This window comes from Cheilinus undulatus, linkage group 11, assembly GCF_018320785.1.
Source record: "Cheilinus undulatus linkage group 11, ASM1832078v1, whole genome shotgun sequence".
In the NCBI taxonomy this organism is placed as follows: Eukaryota; Metazoa; Chordata; class Actinopteri; order Labriformes; family Labridae; genus Cheilinus; species Cheilinus undulatus.
Window position 1 is genome coordinate 10629028 of NC_054875.1, and position 25019 is coordinate 10654046.

The 25019-nt window shown below is 41.7% G+C and overlaps 1 protein-coding gene across 1 annotated transcript; it reads right to left on the reverse strand.

Moving 5' to 3' along the window:
* Window positions 1–949: 949 nt before the first annotated feature.
* On the reverse strand, window positions 950–23493 carry fam131c (family with sequence similarity 131 member C). Its single transcript, XM_041800171.1, has 6 exons — window positions 23261–23493; window positions 16082–16146; window positions 12975–13059; window positions 3694–3939; window positions 3330–3419; window positions 950–1474 (listed from the first exon to the last, which is right to left on the reverse strand). Exons 1-6 carry the CDS (start codon window positions 23289–23291, stop codon window positions 1209–1211), a joined length of 783 nt encoding a protein of 260 aa, XP_041656105.1. The 5' UTR covers window positions 23292–23493; the 3' UTR covers window positions 950–1208.
* Between the last annotated feature and the right edge of the window lie 1526 nt (window positions 23494–25019).

Here is a 25019-nt window from a genome sequence, read left to right on the forward strand (position 1 = left end):
CCGCCAAGGAGATTAGGCGATCAGCAGGGTTTGTTAGTTTGTTTGCTAGTAACATAACTCTAAAAGTTATGGATGGATTTTTGATGAAATTTTCAGGAAATGTCAGAAATGGCATCAGGAAGAACTGATTAGATTTTGGGAGTGATCCGGATCACCGTCTGGATCCAGGAATGTTTTTAAAGGATTAGTTACTGTTGAGAGATAGGGCTGATGGTGGAGGTCTGCGCTCTCAGAGTGTTTTTATAGTTCAGTACTGTTATTTGTCCCCTTTTTTACAGCACTGTCACATTTCTCTGCAGAGAAGAACACCTTCAGCTGTTTTTGCTCTGCAGATATAATTAGAGCTCAAATCAGTTGATTGTCCTGCTTGAGTGTTTTGTTTTGCATTCAGCCTTTTGTTTGGAGTTTTTGATTGAACACCCTTCAAGATGCACAAAGACAAAAAGAACATCCACGACATGCATCTTCAAATCCTTGCAAAATAGAGCTAGTAAAGAAGACGCTAACACCTTTATTCCCCTCACACACGCTAAGAGGCATGCAGAAATAAACACTATACACGGCGTCTCGCTGCGTTTTCTGCACTCCTCTTTTAACTGCACCCCTCCCCTGCTGTGTCACACTCAGACAGAAATGTGTGAATAAAAGCTAATCATAGATTGGGCCCAGGCAGATAATTGGCTGTACGCTTCCTTAACACCAGTCTTTCAGGAAGGTGCTTCAGGAAAAACCTGAAGAAGGCACATTTTAACCACTTTTGTTAGATTTTCATACTTTGAGCTGTCTCATTCTTCTTTACCTGTCCTGTCCTTTGGTGGAAGAAGAGTCAAGAACTTGTGCAGCATGTGTTTTAAAATTCAAGTTTTATAACAATATATTTACAACATCAACATCTGAGCATCAGTTCTACATTTAATATGAAAGTGTCTTATGTACATCGAATAAAAAATGTGACAGATTATGTACATTCACATAAGCGGACACCTCAGCTGGAGAGAAAAACACAAGTCTTTGGAGTCTCTGTCTTTAGATCAGGGGTTCAAACCCTTTCAGACCCACCATTTGACAAATTGCCTCTTGAGATATTTCACATAAGTCTGCGTTTTCATTTTGTTCCTCTGATTGCTGGTGGCTGAGGGTCATGTCCTCCCATTGAGTCCCATTTCAGAGATTGCCACCATGATTGCTGGCTTGTTTTCCATTCGAGTCTAGTTATAAAAAACGTCATCCTCTGATAGCGAGCTGCTGTCTACGTGTCTGACAGCAGACTCTCCAGTCGCGGGGCTTCTGTCCTCAAAGGCTTGATCTCTGTCTTGAGAGTTGGATGTAGGAGAAATGGAGTCAGCCATCGGCACAGGGATCAGGTGGGACGTCCTGTTGTCATACGTCTGTGGGTGGATGCTGTAAAGGTGCTGGGGGACGCTGATGTTTCCACTGTCCATCAGGAACTGCGACATGTAGTGATTTTGTGAGGCTGTTGAAGGACAAAAAGATTATCCGTCAAATGGTTGCTTTTTTCAGAACACAGGAAAATGACAGAGTGGCAGCTGAGTCCTCCCAGATGGTATAGATTTAAATAGCTGCAGCTATACAGCTGTAGATCAACACTACAGATGCATTTGGCACTTTGAATTGGATTAAAAGGGTTTTATTACTTTGAACCAGCTGCTTCAAGCCGTATAGCTCTTCTTCTTTACAGAATGTGATTATAAAGCCTGATTTACATTCTTGAGTCAAATCTATGCTGTAGCATACACCGTAGCTCCCTGCAGCCCTGAAACTTATGCAGATGCATGTAGCTGACATGAACCTCCTCAAAACTAAGGAATGCACAATATTATCAGCATGATATCAGTATCGGCAGATATTGGCTCAAAAAAATGATTGTCAGTATCAGCAGATGTGAAAAATTCTGCCTAATACATCAGCTGTCAATACTGCAGACACTGGAAGTAAAAATCAACCATATATACATTTAAGTTTGTGGCATTTTGGGATGGGAAACAGATTTATTCATCCTCATTCCTTGAGTTTTACATTGCATTCTAAGGACTGAAGCTTTAGGTCTGAACTATTTTTATATAAATCATTGCTGATTTTGTAAATATCAACATGTCTGGTATCAGCAAACATCCACTTTTGTGCACCCTTATCAAAACTGTAACACGTATCAACACTAGAAGCACTGCAGATTCCTGGGCCTGAACTCATCTGAGATGGACTGACCCATGGGACTTGTATAGGCTGATCCACACTTGCAGTTCAAATGGTGGGGCCACCATGGAACCCACGGACAAACCCACATGGAACCTGTACTGTAGCCCTCATATAACCCATGTTGGGCCCACAAGGACATGCTGGCTGGGTAGAGTCTTGGCCCCAGGTGAAAGAGTTCAAGTAACCTGGGGTCTTTTTCATGATTGATGGTTGAAGGAAGTGTGAGATTGACAAACAAACTGGCTTCTCAGTTGAGGTGGTTAAGGCATCTGATCAGGATGCCTCCTAGTCGCCCCCGTGGAGGTATTCTGGGCATGTCCAGCTGGGGGGAGACCTTAGGGAAGACCCGGAATGTGCTGGAGGGATTACATACTGTCTGGTCTGGGAAGCCTCAGGATCCCCTCAGAAAGAATTGGAAAGTGTCGCTGGGGAAAGGGACGTTTGGGTGGACTTCCTTAGCATGCTAAAGTGTCAAACCACCCCTTAGACCAAAAATTTGCAACAAGACAAACTGAAATTTACAACTGCTTGCTGCTCTGGATGTTCTTAATGCCTTTCAGTTCCCACTGCTGTGACTGAAGGAGACATAAGATGTAAGAAAGGATACAGACAAAAGTGTGGCTTAAACTCTCAACTGCTGTCTGCATAAACAGAGTTCAATCATGCTTGCACCCTTCAAATCAGGTTGCTAAGTCGCAGGAGCAGCAGGGTTGGGATTTTATGTAGCTGTGGATGGTATGTTTGTTATGTGATTCACACACGATCTGGCAACTTTGTTATCCTCAGACAAACATACAAAAAGTAGGAAACTGTGTTAATGAATTAGTCTAGCTATATTAGGAAGGTAAAATTATGGGAGTTTCCACAACAAAACAGGAGGTGACCTTATCAACTATTGGAGAAACTTAAGAAAAATGGAAGTGGGAGTCTTACCTGCCCAACAGAGGCAGGTATGATTTGAAATTTCAGAGTAGATGCTGAACTCTGTGTTCAGCTGTGTTTAGATGCCTTATAAATAAACCAAACACTAGAACTAAACACCACGTATGACAGCAGGCTCCTCACAGGAACTTTAAGCTGAAACATTCGTGTGATTGGTTTTCCTCACCCACCTTGTAAGCTGGTGGACGGCTGCTCCAAACCGTCATTCATCGACCACATGTTCATGGCTGCTTCAGCCAGAGCAAACTGCTCCGCCACTCCTGCAAATCCAAACACACAGTCAGTAAGCTCTCCTACAAGGTCAGATCCCTGTTGTTTTTAACCTTCCAGTCTACCACCATCACAGACAAAGGGAAATCCAATAAGTGAACAAGTCTCTGTCACAGGTTTTCATAAAAGGCTATTGATCTTTTTAGACGCTCCTTCAGAACAAGCCAATCGAACAAAAACAGCCTCCAGAGGGAGGCAGGCATCGCCTCATCTCCTCTAAACTCGGCTTGTTTTCCCTGAATTAGATTCCTCCTCCTGTCTCACCTGCAGCGAAGCGAGCTTCCTTGATCTCGTCCGTCATTTGGGAGTAGAACTGCTCATCCTCCTGCAGCTCGGCCCCCATCCCCCCCCAGCTGCCGCCTCCTTTACCCCAGGCCCTGCTCCAGCCACCACCTCCTCCCCTGGCCTCGCCGCCTCCGCCCCAGCCTTTCCATTCAATCAGGTGGGCCACTCGCCCCTGGGCCATCGCAGTCGGCTGGGTGATGTGCTCCTTTATCGTGGCCACCAGACCTAAAGAGGAAGAAAAGACATGGAAATACATCTTGATAAAACATGTTTAATATAAATTAACCCGGCTGAACAAAATGGGGTGTATGGTTTGTGTGATAGCAGAGGAATGAAGGAGACGATTTGGAGAAAAGATGAAATGATTGGCTGCATAAAATAAACTACAGTGGGTGATAAATGGGAAGAGAAGGGCACATAGAAGCCACCGCATAGAGGAGAGATACGTGAACATAGAAAAAATGACTTCAGAGCAGGAAGAGTAATGAACCGGTTATACCTGGAAAGAAAATCTATATTTTTGGAATAATTTAGACTTTGAAGGTGAGCACATTCTCCTTATTTACATAACCTGAACCATGAAATAAGCTGCTCTACTTCTGCCTCCTGATGTGGAGCTCCATTGAAAACCAATTGAAGAAAATTGAAAATTAGAGTGTGACAGCACCCAAGGGATCTGTGGAGGATTGTTCATATTACTGTTGATTACTGATGGCAATTTAACAGGAAGGAAGCTCAGCTGCATATAAAACCCAACTTATTAAGCTGGAAACCTACTAAAAAAACTTACAAAACTCACTTCTGGTGGGATAGGACCATCTGGTGACCTTGCACAGTCAGAACAAGGTAGAGCTTCATGCCCTAAACACAGTGGAGATGGTTGTAGATTTAAGGAAGGATGCTGCAGCCCCTGCCTCCCCCAACCTTCTGTGATGCCCCTGCTTCTGCTTCCTGGGGACCCTCATCAACCAGGACCTCAAGAGGGAGCTCAGCATCAGCTCCCTCATCAAGAAAGCCTGACAGAGGATGTACTCCCTGCAGAAATTCAACCTGCACTTCTACACCACCATCATCAAGTCCATCCTCACATCATCGATTACTGTCTGATACGCTGCAGCTACTCTGCAGAGGAAGGTGATTGGCTACAATCTTCAGTCCCCCTATGACCTGTACGCCTCTCAGACTCTCACTGAACCACAGAACCAGCAAACAAAAACAGTGCACGTTTATACAGACTTCTCCTCCTTGTGTTATAACCTAATCACCAACACACCTGAACAACTGTAGAGTTTCTCCTTGGTAAACACTTTTTTGATGTTTACATTGTATTTCATATTTTTATTTTGCTACTATATTTTTCTATAATGATCTAGCATATTAAAGTCCCTGTAATGTGGTTATAAAAATCTGAATTTTAGGTTTTTCTGTGACAGGCAAGTGTGTTATGAACCACCAGGACAAATTTCAGTCACAAAAATTATCTCTTAGTTTGTTAAATTAAGCTTCAAAATCATGAAAAATGAGGCAGTAACATCGCTCCAGGGTGGTGTGGGCGTGTCTGTTGACTGAACTGAAGCCACGCCCACTCAGGAATCTGCTGCTATGTTACAGCTCTTGTTTTCAGGCCAACAGAGAAGCAATCACAGTTGTGTTAGACAGACTAAACTAAAAAGTTTCAGTTTAATTTTCTCGTCCTGTATTTAAGTCTTTAGATATTCTTGTTGTCTCATTTTCGTAGTTATGTGAAGTTATGTCTTTTATGAGACGTCTTTGTTAAAGTGCTGCTGAAAACACTCCATTTCATTATATTGCTCTTCAAAATAAAAGTCTTCAATGATTATTAGTATTTGAGGCTTTTGTTGTGACAGACTTTGCAGGACTAGGACCTGTCTATCGTTGGATACTTTACTAAAGAGACACAGTCGCAGTCTGCTTCTTTTAAAGGTCACATATTATGCAAAATACACTTTTTCAGGCTTTTCTGACAAAAATATGTACCCCTGGCCTGTCCACAATCCCCCCAAGAATCAGAAAAATCCATTCCCTCCCCCTCTCTTTCTCCACCTTTGTGCTGAAACAAGCTGTTCTCAGATTTTCCCCTCATGATGTCATGTGGAGAGTTAGCCCCGCCCCCATGTTCGGTCAACCCTCCCCGCTTGGAAGAATATTCCACCCTCCTCTTCTGATCTGAGGATCAGGAGAGCCCCATCCATTAAGCCACTCTCAGGAAGTGGCAACCATTTCCTGAGAGGGGCGGAGTCAGGGGCGGAGTTTGACAGCTCATTAACATTTAAAGGCAGACATAGAAACAGCTCATTCTGAGCAGGGCTGAAACAGTGGGGGATTTTAGACATGCAAACATCCTATACTGGAGTGTTTTTTCAGAAACAAACATCACAGGCATGTTTATGGAACCTCTGAGACCAATATAAACCTGTCTTAAAGGGGTAAAATATGTGACCTTTAATCATCCCTGACAATAGACGAGTGAAATATGGATTAAAACACACCTTCAGTAGTCTTCTTTTTTTAACTTTTAGCTGGATTTAAAAAGCTTGTGAAGTCAAAAGTAGACGGCAAAGTAAGAACTTATTGTAAAATCATCCCCTAACTGTCAAAGAAAAACACGTCTGCCGGTGCATGTGATGAAGACTTCCATTCATAGACACAATGACAGAATGTTCACTCATGCCTGGGATTTTGAATCTATTACAAATACCAAACTCAAATACACCTAGGGCGCACTCACACTAGGCCATCCTAGTCTAGTCTATTCAGAAATGATTGATCCCCCCCTTGATTTGCATCTGACTGAATTGAACCAAAATCGGATCAGACCAAACTGCGAGTGGATTGAATCATAGAATCGAGATTTGAATCGAGTCGTCTTCAGAAGAAGAGATTCCCACCCCTAGGAGGAAACCAACCACTGATTGGCTTTTTATAGAGTGTAAAGCAAATTTTTGACTCAAAATTTAAATGTTCTATTTATAATGGATTGTGTGCTGTAATTTGATGCAGGTATCTAACAAATTTATTATAAGAATACCATCAATGAGAGCCGGATTGAGGCACATCATGCCACATTCAGGCATCTCAGATGAATACATACATTGCTGTTTGTTCTTTAGAGAATCACTGGAGCCTTTCCATGAAAGCCAGCGGCCCAGGTTGCATCTAAGTATTGATATCTATGGTTGTACATCAACCACATTCTACAGTTTCTAAAATATAAAAATGTACAGCAAACAGAAACCAGAGGACTTTGTGTCCTGAATGCTTTATGTATGGTAGAACATTTCCTTCTTTTCTTTCTTTATTGCAAAACTTAAGGTCATAAACCTTGTTTTAAACCTTCATTCAAGTCTAAACCAATCATAAGTCTCCATTATTATACCTCCAATCTAAATGATCTCTACTCTGTTCTTTTGTCCTACTGGGCTCTATTCAAGCATCATCTAATGAAGGTCCTGTGTTCCTGCATCTCTGCAGAATATGTTATTCATCACTCATAGAATAGAAAAACTACATGGAGCCATAATTCATCTGAATCACAAGAGAAAATGGGAGAGAGGTCAGAGAAATACGGAGTCATAGTGAATGTGACAGCAAACGGAGGTCATTTTTCAGAACAGGTCAGTTATTCAAAGTTTGAAAAGGCAAAGGTGGAAGGAGAAGGAAAAGAAAAGTACACAAAAAGAGAGAAAAATGTCAGAAAGAGCAGGAGGGGAGGAGGAGACGGAGACGATAAAAACAAAGAGTAGAAATGGAAAGTGTTGAATAAAAGACCGAGCTGAGAGCGCTGGCAGTCTGTGCTAATTGAAACTGAGAAAAGCATCATGACATGTTATTTTCATCTGAACTCAACACCTAGAGACTGTTCGCTGTGATTTTCCTCACCGTGGTCTCAGCCGGCGTTCACACTGTGATGACTCTGTTATGGCTGACTGTGGAAGGAGAGGACGCTTTTCTGCATGTATTAATGTTATTTTCAAGCAGCAGGAAAATCCCATTTGCTTTTAAAATGGGATTTTTTTGAACTAACTTTCCAGCCTGCAGTGTGAAAAGGATCCAGTCATAGTGAGTCACAGAAAAACCTTGTGTTTAATGTGTCCCTCTTAATGCCTCTCCCTGGATGTATGGGTTTACTGCGGATATAACTGATAGGATGTCAAACACACTATCAGCTCCTGGAGAAAAATTTTATGGTTTTAACTCCATGTTTTCTTGGATTAGCAAAATCTGCATTTGAAGGCCCCCTTTGCACATGCAGGCCTGACAATGCGTACTAGTCAATTCCATGCAAAGTCAATGTAAAGACGTGAGGAGGCCCGTGATTAACACAGCATTCATAAGAGTAGAAAAATCTGAACTGAAATCAAGTTTATCACCCACAGTGGCCAATCATCATGGAGATCCTCAGCGAGGTGTGTGAAAATTACACTGAAGGAACTCCAGAAGACCTGTCTGGGAGGGATTCAGCCTAAAAATAGAGGAGAAAATTGTGGTGTCTGTCTGTGGCTACCCTGAGCTATACAACACAACATGTTTATTCTGATGCACAGGAAAAAAAAGGAGCTCGCTTGGAGGAAAGTGAGTGAAGAAGTTGGTTAGCACTTAGCACTCTCAGTGTAGTCAAGCTCAGCCATGTTTGTTGACAACAGAATAAAATCCCAAATGTGGGCAAAGGAAGCCCCTTTATGAGTCTTTTCAGCTGGAGCATACAAGCCTGATTGGAGCCAGTTATTCACATGAATTAAAAAAAAATATGCCAGTAAACTCCGTATATTCATGTGCTCAGATAGACGTCTGCATCTGGTGTGAACACAAGTCTGCCTAACAGAGGACTTTAAAAATGCATGAAACAAGTAAATCTGACTGAAACTGTGCTAAGTCAAATTAAGGTCAGATGAGAGCTGAATCAGACTACAATGTTTAATCCTTTTGTTTCTGTATTTTTATGATGGCACAGTAAATATGCAACAAAAATCATGATGACAGACTGTCATCCCTTAAAGTATGGTCCCAACCACAGGTGTGTTCTCAGTCTAATTTTTTTCATTTCTGTGTTAATGAATTACCAAAGCAGCAAAAAAAGGACAAAATGTTACAGAAATGAGAAAAAAAAAAATGCAAAAATGGGGTAAGGTGGCAGAAATAAGTGGCAAAAATGGGCAAAAAGTACCAAACAATGCAAAAATTTGCATTAGGTGGCAAAAAAGGGCAAAAGTGTGCATAAAGTAGCAAAAGATGGTCAAAAAGTGGCATGAATGTGTTAAAAGAAGCAGAATAGTGGCAAAAAGTGGGGTAAGGCAGCAGATGGTGGCAAAAATGGCCCAAAAGTGGCAAAAAGCAGTGCAACAAAGGGGTAGTGGGAATAAATTAATGACAAAAAGGGGTCAAAAGTGGCAAACAATGCAAAAATGGGCAAAAAAGTGGCATGAATGTGTTAAAAGATGCAAAAAAGTGGTAGAAATTGGGTAAGGTTGCAGGAAGTAGTGGCAAAAATGGGCAAAAAGTTTCAAAGAGCAATGCAAAACTGGTATAAAGTGGTATAAAAAGGGCAAAATTGTGCATAAAGTGGCACAAAATGGGCAAAAAGTGTCATGACTCAGTTAAAATTGGCAGAAAAGTGGTAAAAACAGGGTAAGGTGGCAGAAATTAGTGGCAAAAAAATGGGCAAAAAGTGTCAAAGAGCAATGCAAAACTGGTATAAAGTGGTATAAAAGGGGTAAACTTGTGCACAAAGTGGCACAAAATGGGCAAAAAGTGTCATGACTCAGTTAAAATTGGCAGAAAAGTGGTAAAAACAGGGAAGATGGCAGAAATTAGTGGCAAAAATGGGCAAAAGTGTCAAAAAGCCATGCAAAAAAGGGTATAAGCTGCGAAATGTGCCATAAGTTGGTAAAAATTGGGCAAAAAATGGTTGAAAGGCAGCAAAAATGGAAATAAAGAAGCAAAAAATGGGACAAACTGGCAAAAGATGGCAAAAAGAGATTGCCGAAATGGGCACGGGATAAAGTGGCAAAAGTTCCAATGGTGGCAAAAAATGGATGAAAAGTTGCAAAAAAATGCGGCAAAAATGTGCGAATGCAGCCGAAATGGGTTAAAAGTGGTTAAAGGAGGGGCAATCGAATAAATAATTCCAACATCTGAACCCAAAAATAGCTCAACACACTTCAGCTCCAACATGAGGGAACTGTTAGCCAGGATGCTGGCACCAATGATCCTACACACATGCACTGATAACATTAAATCAAAGCTGTGGAGGGCCCGTTTGTTGGGTTTTCAGGGACCCAGCTGATTCTGTGGGTGGGCCTGTGCATATAAATATCAGGAACTTATTGTGCCACTAATTTTAGACCTGGTTTTAGGGGGTTCAAGGCTCGGTTAACGACAGCATCCTGAAGACAGGAACATGTGACTTTTGCATTATTTAAACAATGTGACGGGGTCGATGAAAAAATAAAAACTGTGTCAGGTGGACATTGGAAAGACACCTGTGCTGTGCACCAGGGTATGATAGATCCAAACCAAGCAAAACAAATAGTTTAACCCAGTTGTCATTGGAGGCAGCAGAACTTAAACATGTATGCAAACATACAGTTAGACCGTCCTATCTGAGGTTTCTGCTGTGTATCAGTTGTACAAATCTATTCAACTACTACATTTCACTGTTAATCAAACTTCAGCAACTACATCTGCTGAATCTTTTTAATTCTGTTATATTTAAGTCATCTTATCAATGCAGCAGATGCTTTAAAAAACTGAAATCATTCAAAACACCACCTGTATGGCTTTTCTGTCACTAGCTCTACATTGATTCACTTTTCTCCACAGCTCTCCAGCATTGATTACTTTAGGGGCTTCTCTTTGTTTTGGTCCTCCTCTGCTTGAATCAAACAACAGTTCAATGCCAACTGGGAAATTAGAGTATTTATCAAATTTACCCCCTTAACAGTGTAATTAAATGTTGTTTTCCAAAGTTATTCCCATGTTGGCGGGTAAATTAAGTGGTGCTGAAAACAGCTGCTGAAGCTTTGTTCATGTCTCTGTTTGTTCATGCAGACTGTTTCCTCAGCATGGAGACGAGCTTCATTTAATCCAATTTAACAGCAGGTTCTATTCCTATGAAGAGTGAATCATGTCCGGATGCCTCCTGTTACTTTATTAAACCTGTAACCTTTAAGTTACTGTAATTACATCAATCTGGGGAATCCAATCACCTGTCACAGGAAAGCCAACATGAATCAGCTGATAAATCTTCATCATGGCTGTCACCATCCAGGCTTATTTTCCTTTATATTTAAAGGTTTTCCTATCCAAACATAATGCATATTATTGAAACCCAGTCTGAATTATAAAAACTTTGGACACTATGTGTAAAATGTATACAAAAATAGAATGAAATGATTTTCATGTCTCATAAACCCATATTTCATTCACTGCAAACATATTATTTGCAATGAATCTAAAAAAAAAATAGGGACGGGCTACAAAAGGCTGGAAAAGTAGGTGGTACTAATGAAAAACATGTGGAGAAGCATTTTGCAACAGGTCAGTAACATGACTGGGTATATAAATGAGCATTTAAGAGAGGCTGAGTCTCTCAGAAGTAAATGTGGGCAGAGGTTCACCAACCTGCAACGAACTACTGCTGAAAATCGTGGAACAATTTCAGAAAGAAGTTCCTCAACATAAATTTGTTAATATCAATTTCAATAGATGTCCATCTGCAGTCAGTAACATCATCAAAAAAATTAGAGAATCTTAAACCTCATCTGATCAGGAGGCCTCCTGGTCGCCTCCCCATGGAGGTTTTCTGGGCACATCTGGCTGGGAGGAGACCTCGGGGGGGACCCAGACTGTGCTGAAGGGATTTTACATCCTGTCTGGTTTGGGAACGCCCCAGGATCCCCTAGAAGGAGTTGGAAAATGTTGCAGGAGAAAGGGACGTCTGAGTGGACTAGCTTAGCCTGCTACCCTGCAACCTGGCCACGGATAAGTGGAAGAAGATGGATGGATGGACAGCATCCCAAGTTTTTTGGTACTGAGGTTGCAAATTGCATACATCACAATAAAGATAAAGTAGAAAAAAAAGTGCTTTGGGAGCTTGAAAAAGTGTAATTTATAATGAATAAAATTAATTGCAATGGACTGTGCAATACATATTTACCTGATCCTACTAAAGACATATGACACAGCTTTGTACCTTTACCTTTCTCTGTTTTCAAATGCCATTTTAATGAGTATTTAGGGAGCTGCTTAGCTTGGTCCATGCATTAAAGCAGGTTCCGCTAGACGATTTGAAAGTAGAATCCTACTTCCATGACCAGATCCACCAAAAACGTGAGCTATAGCTTCTGACTGGTTCTCTTTAAAAAAGCTGATTGATCTAGTCATTCTCTGGCACTGAAAAGCTTATAAGCTTGAGGTTTTGCATGATGGATCTACCTGATGACAGGTATGGAACGGGGCCAACTCACTGGCTTTTTCAAGGTAACAACTCTGCTAAAATTTTGAACTTTAGTTAAGTTTTAAAGATAAGAAAGTTGCGACATCCATCAAACTAAATCAGCCACTAACGTCAGCATGATATTAGTCTAAACAGAACTGTATTTGTCCTGTTTAATGAGTTAACACTGTGTAATTCTTTTCAAGCTGTTAAGCTGTCAACTGCATTTTGAGACCGCCAAACTCCAGACCTTACTTCTCCAATTAAAGTGGTGACTGGCAGGTGATTAAGTCTGAGTAAACGCTAAGACGCTTTTTTATTTTTCCACTGGACTGATTCTGCCGCTCCCTAAGCAGGTGTCAGCCTCTCAGCTGTCTGCCTGAATGTCTGTATTTGTCTAATACATTCATAATTACACTGTCAGGGTTATAAAGGAGTTTTCACAGGGGAAAGTTAAGCAAGCCAGAGCACAATAAGTCACATAATTAACCTCCAGCAGAGAGAGGGAGACAGCCTGGATGAGGTAGGCAGACTTGGGCTGAGAAAGGGAAGGAAAGGACTCAAAAATGGAGCAGAAATTGAAATGGAGAAGGAAATGTTCTCATGTAGCAGGTTGTTTACTCATTTAGTTCTGGTACAATTTGTGTTGCAGGGGAGAAGACATGAAGGAGGAGGGAAATTGCATTACTACCTCCCATGGTTACTAATGCAATTTCTCAGCTTGCTTTTTTCCAAGACTGATATGTTGGATTTGTAATGAAACAAGAACTACACCTGTTTATTTGTGTTTGTGTGCATGTCTTACCAATCAGAGAGGAGGTGGCCAGCTCGCCTATGTCGTAGCGGCTGCTTTTATCTGTCACGCTGCCGTTGGAGGGGGTCTTCCCATCCTGCACGGTACGATGCACGTGAGAAAAAAGAATAAAGCAGCTTTATCAGAGATGTGTCACTGCATATCTGCAGGAGAAAACAACTTCATTTCCAACATGAGTATGTCATGTGAGGGTTTCAGTAGAGATGTTAATTTTCAACTCACAGAGGAAACACACCTCACAAATAACCTTACACACTTGCACGTATAATCACACTTGTCTGCATCCTCTTCAGGCAATCACGTCTTAAGTGTGACGACTCAATCCACACATTTCACACGTTTTCTTTCAAGTAAAGAGCGATAATGGCAACAACCGGCCTCTGTTATGGAAATCCTGCAGCATTAACACTCACGCTGAATGAATAAAGGTCACCTCAAAGCCTCTAAGCCACGTTATTTACACCTTAATACCTGCAATCATATGAAGGAGAAACTGCATTTCAAGTGTTTTTCTCTCCTCTCTGAAAGGATTATTGATGTGTGAGAGAAATCTGCATGGTTGTATGGAGACGTGAAAACCAAAGAGATGCATGCTTAGTTTTCTAGCATTTTTCTACTGTGCCATTTACAAACCAGTGAAATTAAACTGTACAGATGATACAGTTATACCCTAAAGGAGCAAAAGGACAGTGGTGAGTCAAGGAGGCTGGGGTGTTTACTTTAACCTTTTGACCTTTAACTTCGATTTATGACCTCTAAAATCAAATCAGTTCACCCTCGAGTCTTTGTAGCAATTTATGCAAAGTCTGAAGGAAATCCCTGGATGTGTTTCTGAGATATTGGTTTAAAAGGAAGGGAAGCCCAATGACCTTGACCTTTGACCTATAACCTGCAAAATTAAATCAGTTAATCTCTGTAATAAGATGGAAATCCAGGCAAAGTTTGATATAAATCTGTCAAAGCATTGTTGAGATATTGTGTCCACAAGAATGGCCCTGACTACATCTCATCTCATCATGTCGCTTCTTTTTTCACTTTTTCTTGTGAACCCAGATCGTCTCCTGCCTTGTCTCATTTTCTCATCACATCCCGTCTCATTCTTGTGAACCCAAATCTTGTCTCGTGTTTGTGAAACCAAGCCTTGTCTTGTTCTGATGAACCTAGGTCTCATCTCGTCTCACCTTGTCTCATGTTGTTTTTGTGAACAGAATCTTGTCTCATCTTGTCTCATTTTCTCATCTCTTCCTGTCTCATTCTTGTGAACCTAAATCTTGTGCCATCTTGCCTAGTTTGTCATGAAGGCCCTCCCAGATGATTGTGATCCTGAGAATGGGCCCTCCCCAGCTGTGATATAGTAGGCCTATATAGCATGTGTTGGATCAGTAGCATTGGTGCTAGCATCCTGGCTAACAGTTTCCTCCTGTTGGACCTAAAAAGTGTTTCAGTCTGGGTATGTATTTGTGCCACTTCCCTACTCTTTCTGCACATTTTGCCTATTTCTAGCCTTTTTGTGACATTTTTATTCCTTTTTACAACCTTTCCTGTCCATTTTTGGCCCCTGTAGACCAATTTTTTGCTACATTTATAGCCCCATTTCACAAGTTTTAAACATTTACTACCACTTTTTCTGCCCGTTGTCCACATTCAAGCTATAGTTGCCTCTATTAAACCATTTTTGGCACTTTTAACCCCTTTTCACCACTGTCTTTATCGGTTTTTTGCCAATTTTAACCACATTTCACTATTTGTTATGCCCATTTTTGTCACTTTATGAACCTATTCTCCACTCTGTTTTCCATATTTGCCAATTTTAACCAGATGTCGCCAATTTTTATGCCCAATATTGCCACTTCAGACCCATTTGCTACTTTTTAATCCCTTTGCACCACTTTTTTTCTGCCTGTTTCTGAAATTTTGTCCCATTTTTGGGACTTTAAACACCTTTTTTTTGCCACCTTAACCCATTTCTGCTATTTTACCAATTCCATTGCACCAACTTTTCTGCCACTTTTAAGCCATTTTGATTCTGTTTTAAGAAAAGAGATTTACATTTTTAAATGTAAATTACAGCATAAATAAATGAAATGTTTGTTGCTTTGATAAGATTGGTTATTCAGGTAAAGATAAAAAAAATAAAAATAAAATAAAATTATAATAATAAAATAAATAAATAAATAAATAAATAAATAAATAAAATTAAACAAATAAATAAATTAAATTAATTAAATTAAATATGGGTATCACAGTTTAACTTTACAATCAACCATCATATTGCTGATCCCCATGGGCCCCCAATTTGGCTGGGCTCCCCCCTTTATCCCCCCTTGGCAGCATTTAGCATTATTTACTAGTGGCTATAGATGTTTAAAAAAACTCTAGAAGTCCATAAGTCAAGGAATAAGACTTACTGTTAATTTAGAAACTGAGAACTAGTATAAATGCTTGATTGACGGTACACAAATACAGAGAAATGTTTCTGGTTTATTAATAGTCTTGGCAAAATAGATAGAAATTGAGGATATGTCACTGCTGATGTCTTCAGGGAGGGTGTTGAAGCCTGGCCGAGGAGCAGACTGTAGGCATGAAAAAAATCATGTATGCTATATAACAGTTCAGACACTCCTTCAGTGATCTCACAGAGCAATAAAAACATCCAATAAAAAATGGCCAGTATTGAACCATACTGTTAAAAAAAAATCCAGATATTTTTTAAGGGCGGCAGTAAAGTGGACCATTAAAGCCTTCCATAAAACAATCATATGGTTTCATTTTTATGAGCTAAACCTGCAGCACTTCAAAGGTAATCTAGTTTAATTTGCAGAACTAATGTGCCTTTTTTGTTATAATTATTATTTTTTTCCCAGACTCCAGTATATCCATCTCTAATATTTCATTTAAGATCTCAGAAGAAAAAAAAATTTGATTTGTTCATAGCATAGAAAAATGTTTGTCCTCCTTCTTAGAATAATCCAAAGAGATAAGAGCCACGGTCCATTTAGAAATAAAATCTCCACTGATAAAAGGTGCCAACTACATTATACACTACATAATACAAGCTCTCTTAAGCCTCCCATTTAAAGGTGAATGTTTTTACTCACCTTGGCAGAGGACGGCTGACCCTCCCCAGAGTGGTCCTGCAGGACTGTCATGGGGTGCTGGAGCTCTGTGGAGAATCACACAAAAACAACTCAGCCTCTACACATGTAGATTCCTTTTTGTGTGTGCATGCTTTTAAGCCAGGGTCATGATCTTTAACTGGATTAAAAGATGGACGGCACGACAGCTTCCAAAGAGTGAATCCAAAAACCTTTGGAGGGCTCCCAACCACATGAAAGAAACTCTAAAAAAGCAAAATTAATTTAAGCATCTCTGTTACAGCTGACAAAGTGTCAGAGTTTTAATACAATAGGAGGGTTCTACCACTACAACAAACCTGCAGGAAAATTTCAGGGTAGCTTAGGATGCACTTACAGAAGGCCCAATAACTAGTGCTCTGCTGGCCCATTCCTGCCCCCCCTCCCCAGTCCCCCACTGGCCTGCACTCACATTGCTCCAAACCCATCCAAGCATGTGCACGGATACATTATGCTGCGACTCATGTGCACATTGCACACCAGTACTTGTGTGCATGCATGAGCAGTAGTGGCATGCCAAAGCCCACCTCTTCCATCCATGCCAAGGCCAAAGAAGCATGCTGTGCTGTACAGAGCACCCACACTAATCAAACAAACTGGGTGTGTGCTTGGGCACTGTTAAAATTGCCTCGTGTGAGTGTACCCGGTCTGTGGCAACCAGAGACAGAACAAACTTTCAAGTCATTGAGATAATTTAACGGACCTGTGCCTAGTATACAAGCTCAGAGGGGGGAGCAGCATATTGATAGAAGAATGTTTGACTTTGGTAATGCTTGGTGGTTTGGCCCCTTCCAACAAGTTATACCATCTGACGTTTTCTCCGGTGGACTTTCTAGCAGGTTAGCAAGTAGCTAACCAGTTTACTATTGAATTAATATGATGCTACCCCTCTAGTTTGTGACTTTAGGTTTGCATGTTGGATGTGCAGAACACCAAGTCAAATTTGGGTACAATTGAGGTGTATACTGTACATGCAAGAGTAAAACTAGTTTGGGTCTTCAGAACCATATAACACTTTAAGGCCCTGCAGGGTGGGTCTAATCAGTCATTGCCCAATTTTAGAATATTTTAATCGAGCATGTAGCTGTAGTTCTGGTAGGCTACAGAGACAAGCTCTGGCACATAACTGAAAACAGCTGATTTCATGCAAGCCCTCATTAGCTCATTTAAACATATCTAGCCTGGCTATGCTTCTCTGATCCCTCTGCAAGCTGCTTTTTGCCACCCTCCTCCACTCCAGCTCCTCCTCTATGCTTTATCTGACTTAATCAATGTCATTCTGTTGTCATTGATTTTTGCTCTGCTCTGGGTTTATTTCTGCTTCTCTTCCTGCCTCAGGCTTTCCTTGCAGGCACAGGAAGAGCTGGAATTAGTGCTGTGCCTATTTGATGTGTTCAAAAGAGGCTTGTCGAAGGGCTGGGGAATCCCAGATCAGAAAACATTGCTAATATTAATATTCTTATATCATCGCTAATATCTATATTCTAGATTTGTGAAAATGGCCAAAATTTGCTGGTCATCACAGGAAAACCTAAAAATACACACATGTGCTGTACTTCTTACTACATTTTTTTTCCTTGCACACCTTCACAACCCACCGGAAACAGTTTGCAACCCACTTTTGGGTCCTGACCCACCAGCTAAGAACCACTGCTGCAGAGCATTTATAAGGTCAGGCGTTGATGTTGAATGAGAAGGCCTGGCTCACAATCTCCATTCCAGTTCATCCCAAACATGCTCTGTGGGGTTGAGGTCAGGGCTCTGTGTGGGCCAGTCAAGTTCTTCTACACCAAACTCAACAAACCATGTCTTTATAGTCCTTGCTTTGTGCACTGGAGCACAATCATGTTGGAATAGAAAACAGCTTTTCCCAAACCATTGTCCAAAATGTCTTGGTATGCAGAAGCATTAAGACTGGCCTTCACTGGAGATAAGGGGCCTGGCTAACCTCTCATAGACAGCATTTGGGAAAGGGCAGAAGCTTTGAAAATATCTTTGGAGGGTGACTGGATGAACATTCTGTCTGTCACGTCTTTACGGGCCAATCAGAGCAACAAAACACCGCTACCGAGGAGTAAATCCATAGAGAACTGCATAACGCAAACCATGGTGACTTTAAACATGTCAGTACACGACTTTGTCGTTTTTGAAAATAAAACAACTCAACGCTGTTCTTTGTTCTTTTAACGAAGAAAAGTCATCAAGTTCTGATATAACTTAAACTTTAGCAGCATCCACGCTAAGCTCTTCTGCCATATCTGCACCAGTCTCTTGTTGCTGCTTGCTTATGTCACAACTCTGCTGCGCCCGAAAGCAGTGCCCCTCATCGCTGATTGGTCCTGCCACTTTCTAACCTGGCCCAAACGTTTCAGATGGGAGCTTTGCAAGATGGATTCGCCAGCAAGAAACACAGAAACGGGTGAATCCATCTGCTTTGCAAGGTTAGAGAAACAGCCCTGCACTGTCCTCCCTCCACCAAACTTCACTGGTGGCACAATGCAGTCAGCCAGGTAACTTCATGAACCCTCTTATTGCAAAGGTGGCACCAACCACAGAGACACACATAAAGTCGCTGAGCTCTTCAGAACGACCCATTTTATTTCACAGACGTTTGCAAATGGACTGCATGGCGAGGTGCTTGATTTTATACACCTGTGGCAATGAGTCAAATTGAAACACCTGAATTCAGTAATTAACAGGTGTGGACAAGTACTTGTAGTACAAGTGCCTGCTTCAAACCAATGCATAAATGTGTTCTTCCGTGGACGGTGCTTGCCTGGGGATCCTTACCTTTGATTGATGTTATATGTGTGTTTTAATTAGCAGAAGGGGCAGGCTGTTACAACTGCAGCTAAGAATGTTTTGCTCCAAACGACCTCAATCAACACAATAAGTCAGTGCTCATCATAAGGGTATTTTGGCTTCAGTTTTGTATTCATTATTTTTGAGGGGTTCAATTGTCTGTGTAGCAAATAACCAGTAGCCTCCATTAACCCAAGGGTCAAACGAGGCTCATGTATAATGGAAGCGAGAGAGAGAGAATCCTGATACAGTCATTAAACCGGGTCCTCTCTGCATATTTACTTATAATTGATGGTAGGGTTGGTATGAACAATGAGAGGAAATGAATGCAGGATGGAGAGATGGAGAGTTAACGGTATTAGAAAGGTCACTGAACACACATACACAGGGATACACATACATACGCTTGGGGTTCCCCCGGGAGGTGATGTCAAGACAATTGGCGGTCGCTATGGAAACTCAGCAGCATCGGGAGGTGAGTGATACCCTTTCATTTACTTAAGCACACACAAACACACACAGGGCTGTCTGCGGTCTCCGGCCTCATCACATGCTATTAGCAGGTCAAGAAACACATCGTGATTGATGCAGCCCACTGCTGTCCTTGTGGGGCCCAGTCCCACTCTGATTCACCCTCTCTCGCACGCTCTCATCTTCCTCTTATCTCCTCGTCTGCTGCCTCACAGATGTTTTTCTTCCCAGCTTGAAAGCATCAGCCTCTGTCCCCTCCACCTTGTTAAAAGGTACCCTTCCTGAACAACAGCTGCCTTTGTCTCATCAAATATTTCCAGACTGAATCACAGATGGAGGCCAAAAATAATGTGTGAGGAGGTGATGGGATGTAAAATTCATGTCTTAGAAAGCTGGCCCACCTTGGATGAACTTTCACTTGAAAGGGATGTTTTAAACATGCAAATCCATCACTTGTTTTCTTCCTGAAAGGCTCTGCATCCAGCTTGGGCTATCTACATATGAGACAATTTGAGGCCCAGTTGGCCTCCCTTGATTGGATGGGGCATCAACTGATAAGAGCAGCCCATTTCTCCTTTTTGGGAGAAAATGTCCCATCAAAATGAATGGTGGTGAGATGCGATTTAAAAGCTTTAAACACAAAATTGTTACATTTTCTTATTACGAGCCCACCCAATCTAGTGGTAGAGACTGGAAGTATCATTAATTTTGTGGAATTTTGGTGATGGAAGCATCTTAATACCATTATGGACATGAAACTGTTTCAAAAGATAGGTCTCCAGGGCAAAAGTGTAGTTTTTTAGTGGTACAGAGCAAAGGGAAGTAACAACTACTGTTGCCATAAGCTCTTGCATACCCATCATACTTTGCGTTCCATTCGCTGGCTTGATCTAACAGTGTGGAAATGGTGGCTGCTGTGAGTTGCAATGGAGAACCAAGTGACAAGATTAAGATATTGTGGAGGCTCCAGTGACTTTTAAATCTGACGTGTGGAAACATTTTTGTTTTCCAGTGTCAAGAAATAGGAAAGGGAAAAAGGTGACGGACAAACAAAAACAATATGCAGACACTGCCAGACTGCAGTGACATACTTGATGGAGAATAAGAGAAACATATGGAGCCACTTAGTAAATCATCATCCTGAAAAGATTCATGAAGATACGAGGAGCAGAACCTGGCCAGGCCAGAGGACTCTTAAAGAAGGGTTCACAATCCTACTTCGCCACATTAGGGCTCGACAGATCACAAGGTGTTTCAGTGAATATAACACCAAAGACCTACAGCTGTTTTCAGCTGATAACAAAGGTTTTAGAAGGTTAGTGAACATGCTTGAGCCAAAGTCAAGTTTTTCTGAAGACAAATGCAGATCTACTAACCTGACACACCAGATGGATTTGTTTCAAACATCCATCTGGAAAACCTTCCATGGACAGCGTTTGGGAAAGGGCAGAGCCGTCAGAGGGTAATTGGATGAACGTTCTGTCTGTCACATATTTATGGGCCAATCAGAGCAAGAAAACACGTGACATAGCCACTACCAAGGTGCGTCGCTACCGAGGACTAAACTCCATAGAGAGCTGCATAACGCGAACCATGGTGACTGTAGACATGTCAGTACATGACTTTTGTCATTTTTGAAAAGAAAACAAGTCAATGCAGTTCTTTGTTCTTCTTCTAGCAAAGAAATGTCAAATTCTGATCAAACTGGCACTTTAGCACGCTTATCTCTTCTGTCATAGTTCAAACTGGCCTCTTGTAACTGCTTGCTTACGTCATGACACACCTGAAAGTACTGCCCCTTGATACTGATTGGTCCTGTCACTCTCTAACCAGGCCAAAATGGTTCAGATAGGAGCTTTGCAAGATGGATTTGCCTGTGAGAAACAGGTGAATCCATCTGCTGCTTTGCAAGGTTACAGATCTGCAACATTTGTTTGCACATATTGTAATATTCAAAGTGCAATCGTTAAATAAATGCAGATGTCCCTTTTTCTAAGTTTTCAGTTGTTGTTTTGGGAGTTTTTTTTTAATACTGTGATAAATACTGTGGTACTGAGGTATTAATGTGTTGTAGGATTTTGATACCATTACATCCCTACAGTGGCCAGTGGATTGGCATTATAATGTTAAAGAATAAACTTAAAGGTGTCTGTTCAGACTTCTTCTGTCAAACTGAATGGATAGATGTGACAGATGTCATAGACTTTCATCACATACTTTATGTGTGTATTATAGCCATGTTCAATGAGTTGAAGGTTAGCTTTTAAAGCATCTGTTAGTAAATGTGTGAACAATCTGTCAACAGGCAGCAGACTGTTTCAAAAGTTTTCAATAGTGTGTACGTTTGAGCCAACATTATTTTGTGGCCCATTTTTACCCAAAACTCACCAAATTCCACGGAGAAACTGTACCCATCTGTTACGCTGTATAGCCTAGCTCGTCCTTCTTAAAGGAGCAATGCTCACTGAAATCACTGGAGGCTAGTGCCACTTCTACAGCTAGGTGTCTCATACAGCCTCTTTAATGTGCTAAACCATGACAAAACTGTACTGAACCAAACAAGGCCGCTTTGTGGAAATGGACCAAGCATGAGGGTTGTGTGACACCGCTGGTCCTAGTTTAGATGGAGGCTTTTTTAATTCCTGCCTGCTGCAGTTTTCCCCTGAATATTTCACTACTTTTCCAACAAAAAGTGGCTTAAAGAATCAAGGTTCTTTTTCACACTTTGACCACTTAGCATAGTCATAAATAGGTCAGACATGGCCTTTTTGGTTGTGTTTCTCTGCAGAAATCACTACTTGTCCCTCTGAGTTTTTTCATCCGCTGCGTGACGTCATCAGCAAAGAACCTTTAACAGCATGAATCACACGCATTTGCTCTGCTATCTGCTCCGTCTCAAGGTGAGATCACAAAGCATTTTGTGCTTATCATTTTTAAGCGCCAGCACTCTGAAGTTTGGCAGCTCCAACTGGTTTGTTCTTGTTCTGTGTCAGAATGTGGAGATGAGCCGTCAGCGGCTGTCCTGTCTGCTGCATGGACCATGACTCTCACTCTAACCAGGGGTGGATGTAGGGGTAGCCAGGGCTGATCAGGGCCCAGCTGAAATCTGACTACACCCCAAAATCCTTGCTATTCATTCAAGCATATTCGATTACTAAGCATATTCTTATCCTTATCATTTTCTGCATGTTGTCCTCAGTGAGCATTTTTGGAAGTTTCTTGTGTAATGTGTGCATTCAGAGGATTATAATGTTGACAGTCTGTTGAAACTGCCCTTTTGTTTCTGATAGGCTATGATTTGAAAACCATTTTGTATAAAGCAAGCCTTAGGTATCACTAATTTAGCACATGCACCTTTGATATGCAACATTTTCTTCTTTAAATCGGCTATGAAAGAGAAACATTTTCACCCCAGTCACGTCTTTCAGTTATGACAAGTTAGGGATGATCCTGGATGGAGCTGTCATATCCCAGAGCTACTGTTGTCCTCTGCTGATCCTCGCAATCCCTCTCATCAACCTGCCTTTGCCCTCAAGTGCTGTATCTAAACCCATCTCCATGGATTCACTCGGATCAAGAATAGCAGCAAAAATGCATGAAAACAAGTATGGGGATGAGTCATTCCATGCCTTATTTTGTGCATACATAAAATCCCTCTGAAGGACTTACATCAAACATTGCTGTCCGTTCCTCGGATGAGTTCTATTCTCCGTTTCTGCGACTGACACCCCAGAGATAAACACTTTCCTCTAAAAGCGTGATGCAACTTTCTGAAACACTTGCCATCATCACCCCACTTCCTGCAGGATGACCCAAACATCAACACACACAGCACAAAAACACACGGACCCGCAAACAGGTGGGACTGACCTTTGTGACCTTTGCAGAGGCAGGCACCCATGTCGTCAGGACAGCCGGGTGGTTATCTGTTCACCATGGTGTCTTCAAGGATCAGGAGAGGGTGTCAGGGAGGATGAAGAAGAGCAGCAGGAGTCAGTCAGTCAATCAGGAGAAGGAGAGGGTGAAGTGAAGAGCTGAGGCGGGGGGAAAGTGAGAGCGGATTCACTCTGAGCTGTAGGCTGAGGCACTGAGAGAGGGGAGAGAGAGACAGACAACGTGTGGGGAGAGAGAGCGAGAGAGAGGAAAATCGGGGAGAAGGCACAAATGCTGACGATTTTAAATCCCCTCCCCTCTATTTCTTCTAATCTCCTCCCACTCTGTTCTTCTTCTCCATGTTGCTGTTTAGAGCAGACGCTGTCTGTGAATGCATGGGCAACAGCTTCATTTGTTGCTTGCTTGAGTTTTATTTTGATATGGCAAAGCCACCTGCAGACTCTAAAGAATCTAAAAGGTGTGTTAAAGAAATAAAAGCGGAATTGGTCTTGTACCAATGAGGAGAAAGTCAATCCTGTCACTTCCAGACTGTTTTCCTTCATGTAGGGCAGCATGCATTGAATTTTTTCCAATGGCAGAGCACCCTAGAGTGGTCTGCTTTATTTTTATCCACAGGCAAACTAGGACACCATACAGGAATCTTAAGCATGTTTTATTTATCTGATGTGAAACCAGGAGGGCACATGTGAGACAAACAACAGATTCAGACACCTAAAAGAAGACCCTCACCTGCATCAGTGTAAGCTGAAACATTGGAAGCATCTGCATCAGGTTAATTTCTCCAGATTTTAGGAGACTTCCATGTAGGATGTTTGCAGAAGACGTCACATCACAGTAAAGAACTCAAGGGAGGGGAACAAAGTGATTCTTTGTCACAGAGGACATCACTTTGGGAGCTTTAGTAACCTCATAAAGCAGATGGATTGGCCTGGTTCCATTTCAGTCATCAGGCAAATCCATCAAGCAGAGCTCCAATCTGAAACGATTGTGCCCAGTCTGAGAACAGACCGGACCACTCACGGTGTTTTCAGACAGACACGGTTCTGGTTGTGGATCCAACTCCGTTATGAAGTCTAAGAACCTTGGGGCTTTCTGGCGAACCAGCCCGCTTCACACCAGTTTAAGTGGAACCAAAGTGGGAGGACGTTATTCTGTGTTACTCGGGTTGAAGTAAGCACTAGCATAATGGCGGATCGCAGTGGTTATCTGCAAGCTTTCGTGCTGTTACTCCAGGTTTTTGTCTTCATCCAGCAAGCTAACATGTACCAACTGTTAGAGATGAGAAGATGATGACCTAGCTAGCCTACACTGAAGCTAACAAAGCATGCTTAGAAATCATAAATTAACTGCAGGCAATCATAAACGCCAGGCTAGGATGGAGGGTGTGAGTGTATCCATGTACACAGCACTGGTGGGATGATACTGTTCCTAGCTTTGACTACGATATGTCCATAAGGAACTCTCAGGTGTCACAGGAGACCTTCAGTTACATCTGTCCTCTCAGCCCTGTCCTGCAAACGAAGACCACCAACTACCGTCTGGCTAAACCTGTGGATAAATGGACTGCCATTGCCTGGTGGAGACTGGCTAGCAACAATGGTTACAGGAGTGTGAGTCACCTTTTTGAACAACAAGAATGTTTTTAAGCCATAAGGTGCACAGAAAATTACTGATTAAGAATGTGCTTCTAATTGTTTATAAAAGACACCTGTCAGAATCTCCAGTGACACCTGAG

Bases quoted from the DNA above. Each gene is read 5' to 3' on its own strand.
- fam131c (XM_041800171.1), bottom strand. From the start codon at position 23,291: ATGGGTGCCTGCCTCTGCAAAGGTCACAAAG. The intron at 16,147-23,260 runs GTCAGTCCCACC...GATTCTCCACAG, and splicing joins CCTCTGCAAAGGTCACAAAG to AGCTCCAGCACCCCATGACA. The intron at 3,940-12,974 runs GTAAGACATGCA...CTTCCTCTTTAG, and splicing joins GGCCACCTCCTCTCTGATTG to GTCTGGTGGCCACGATAAAG.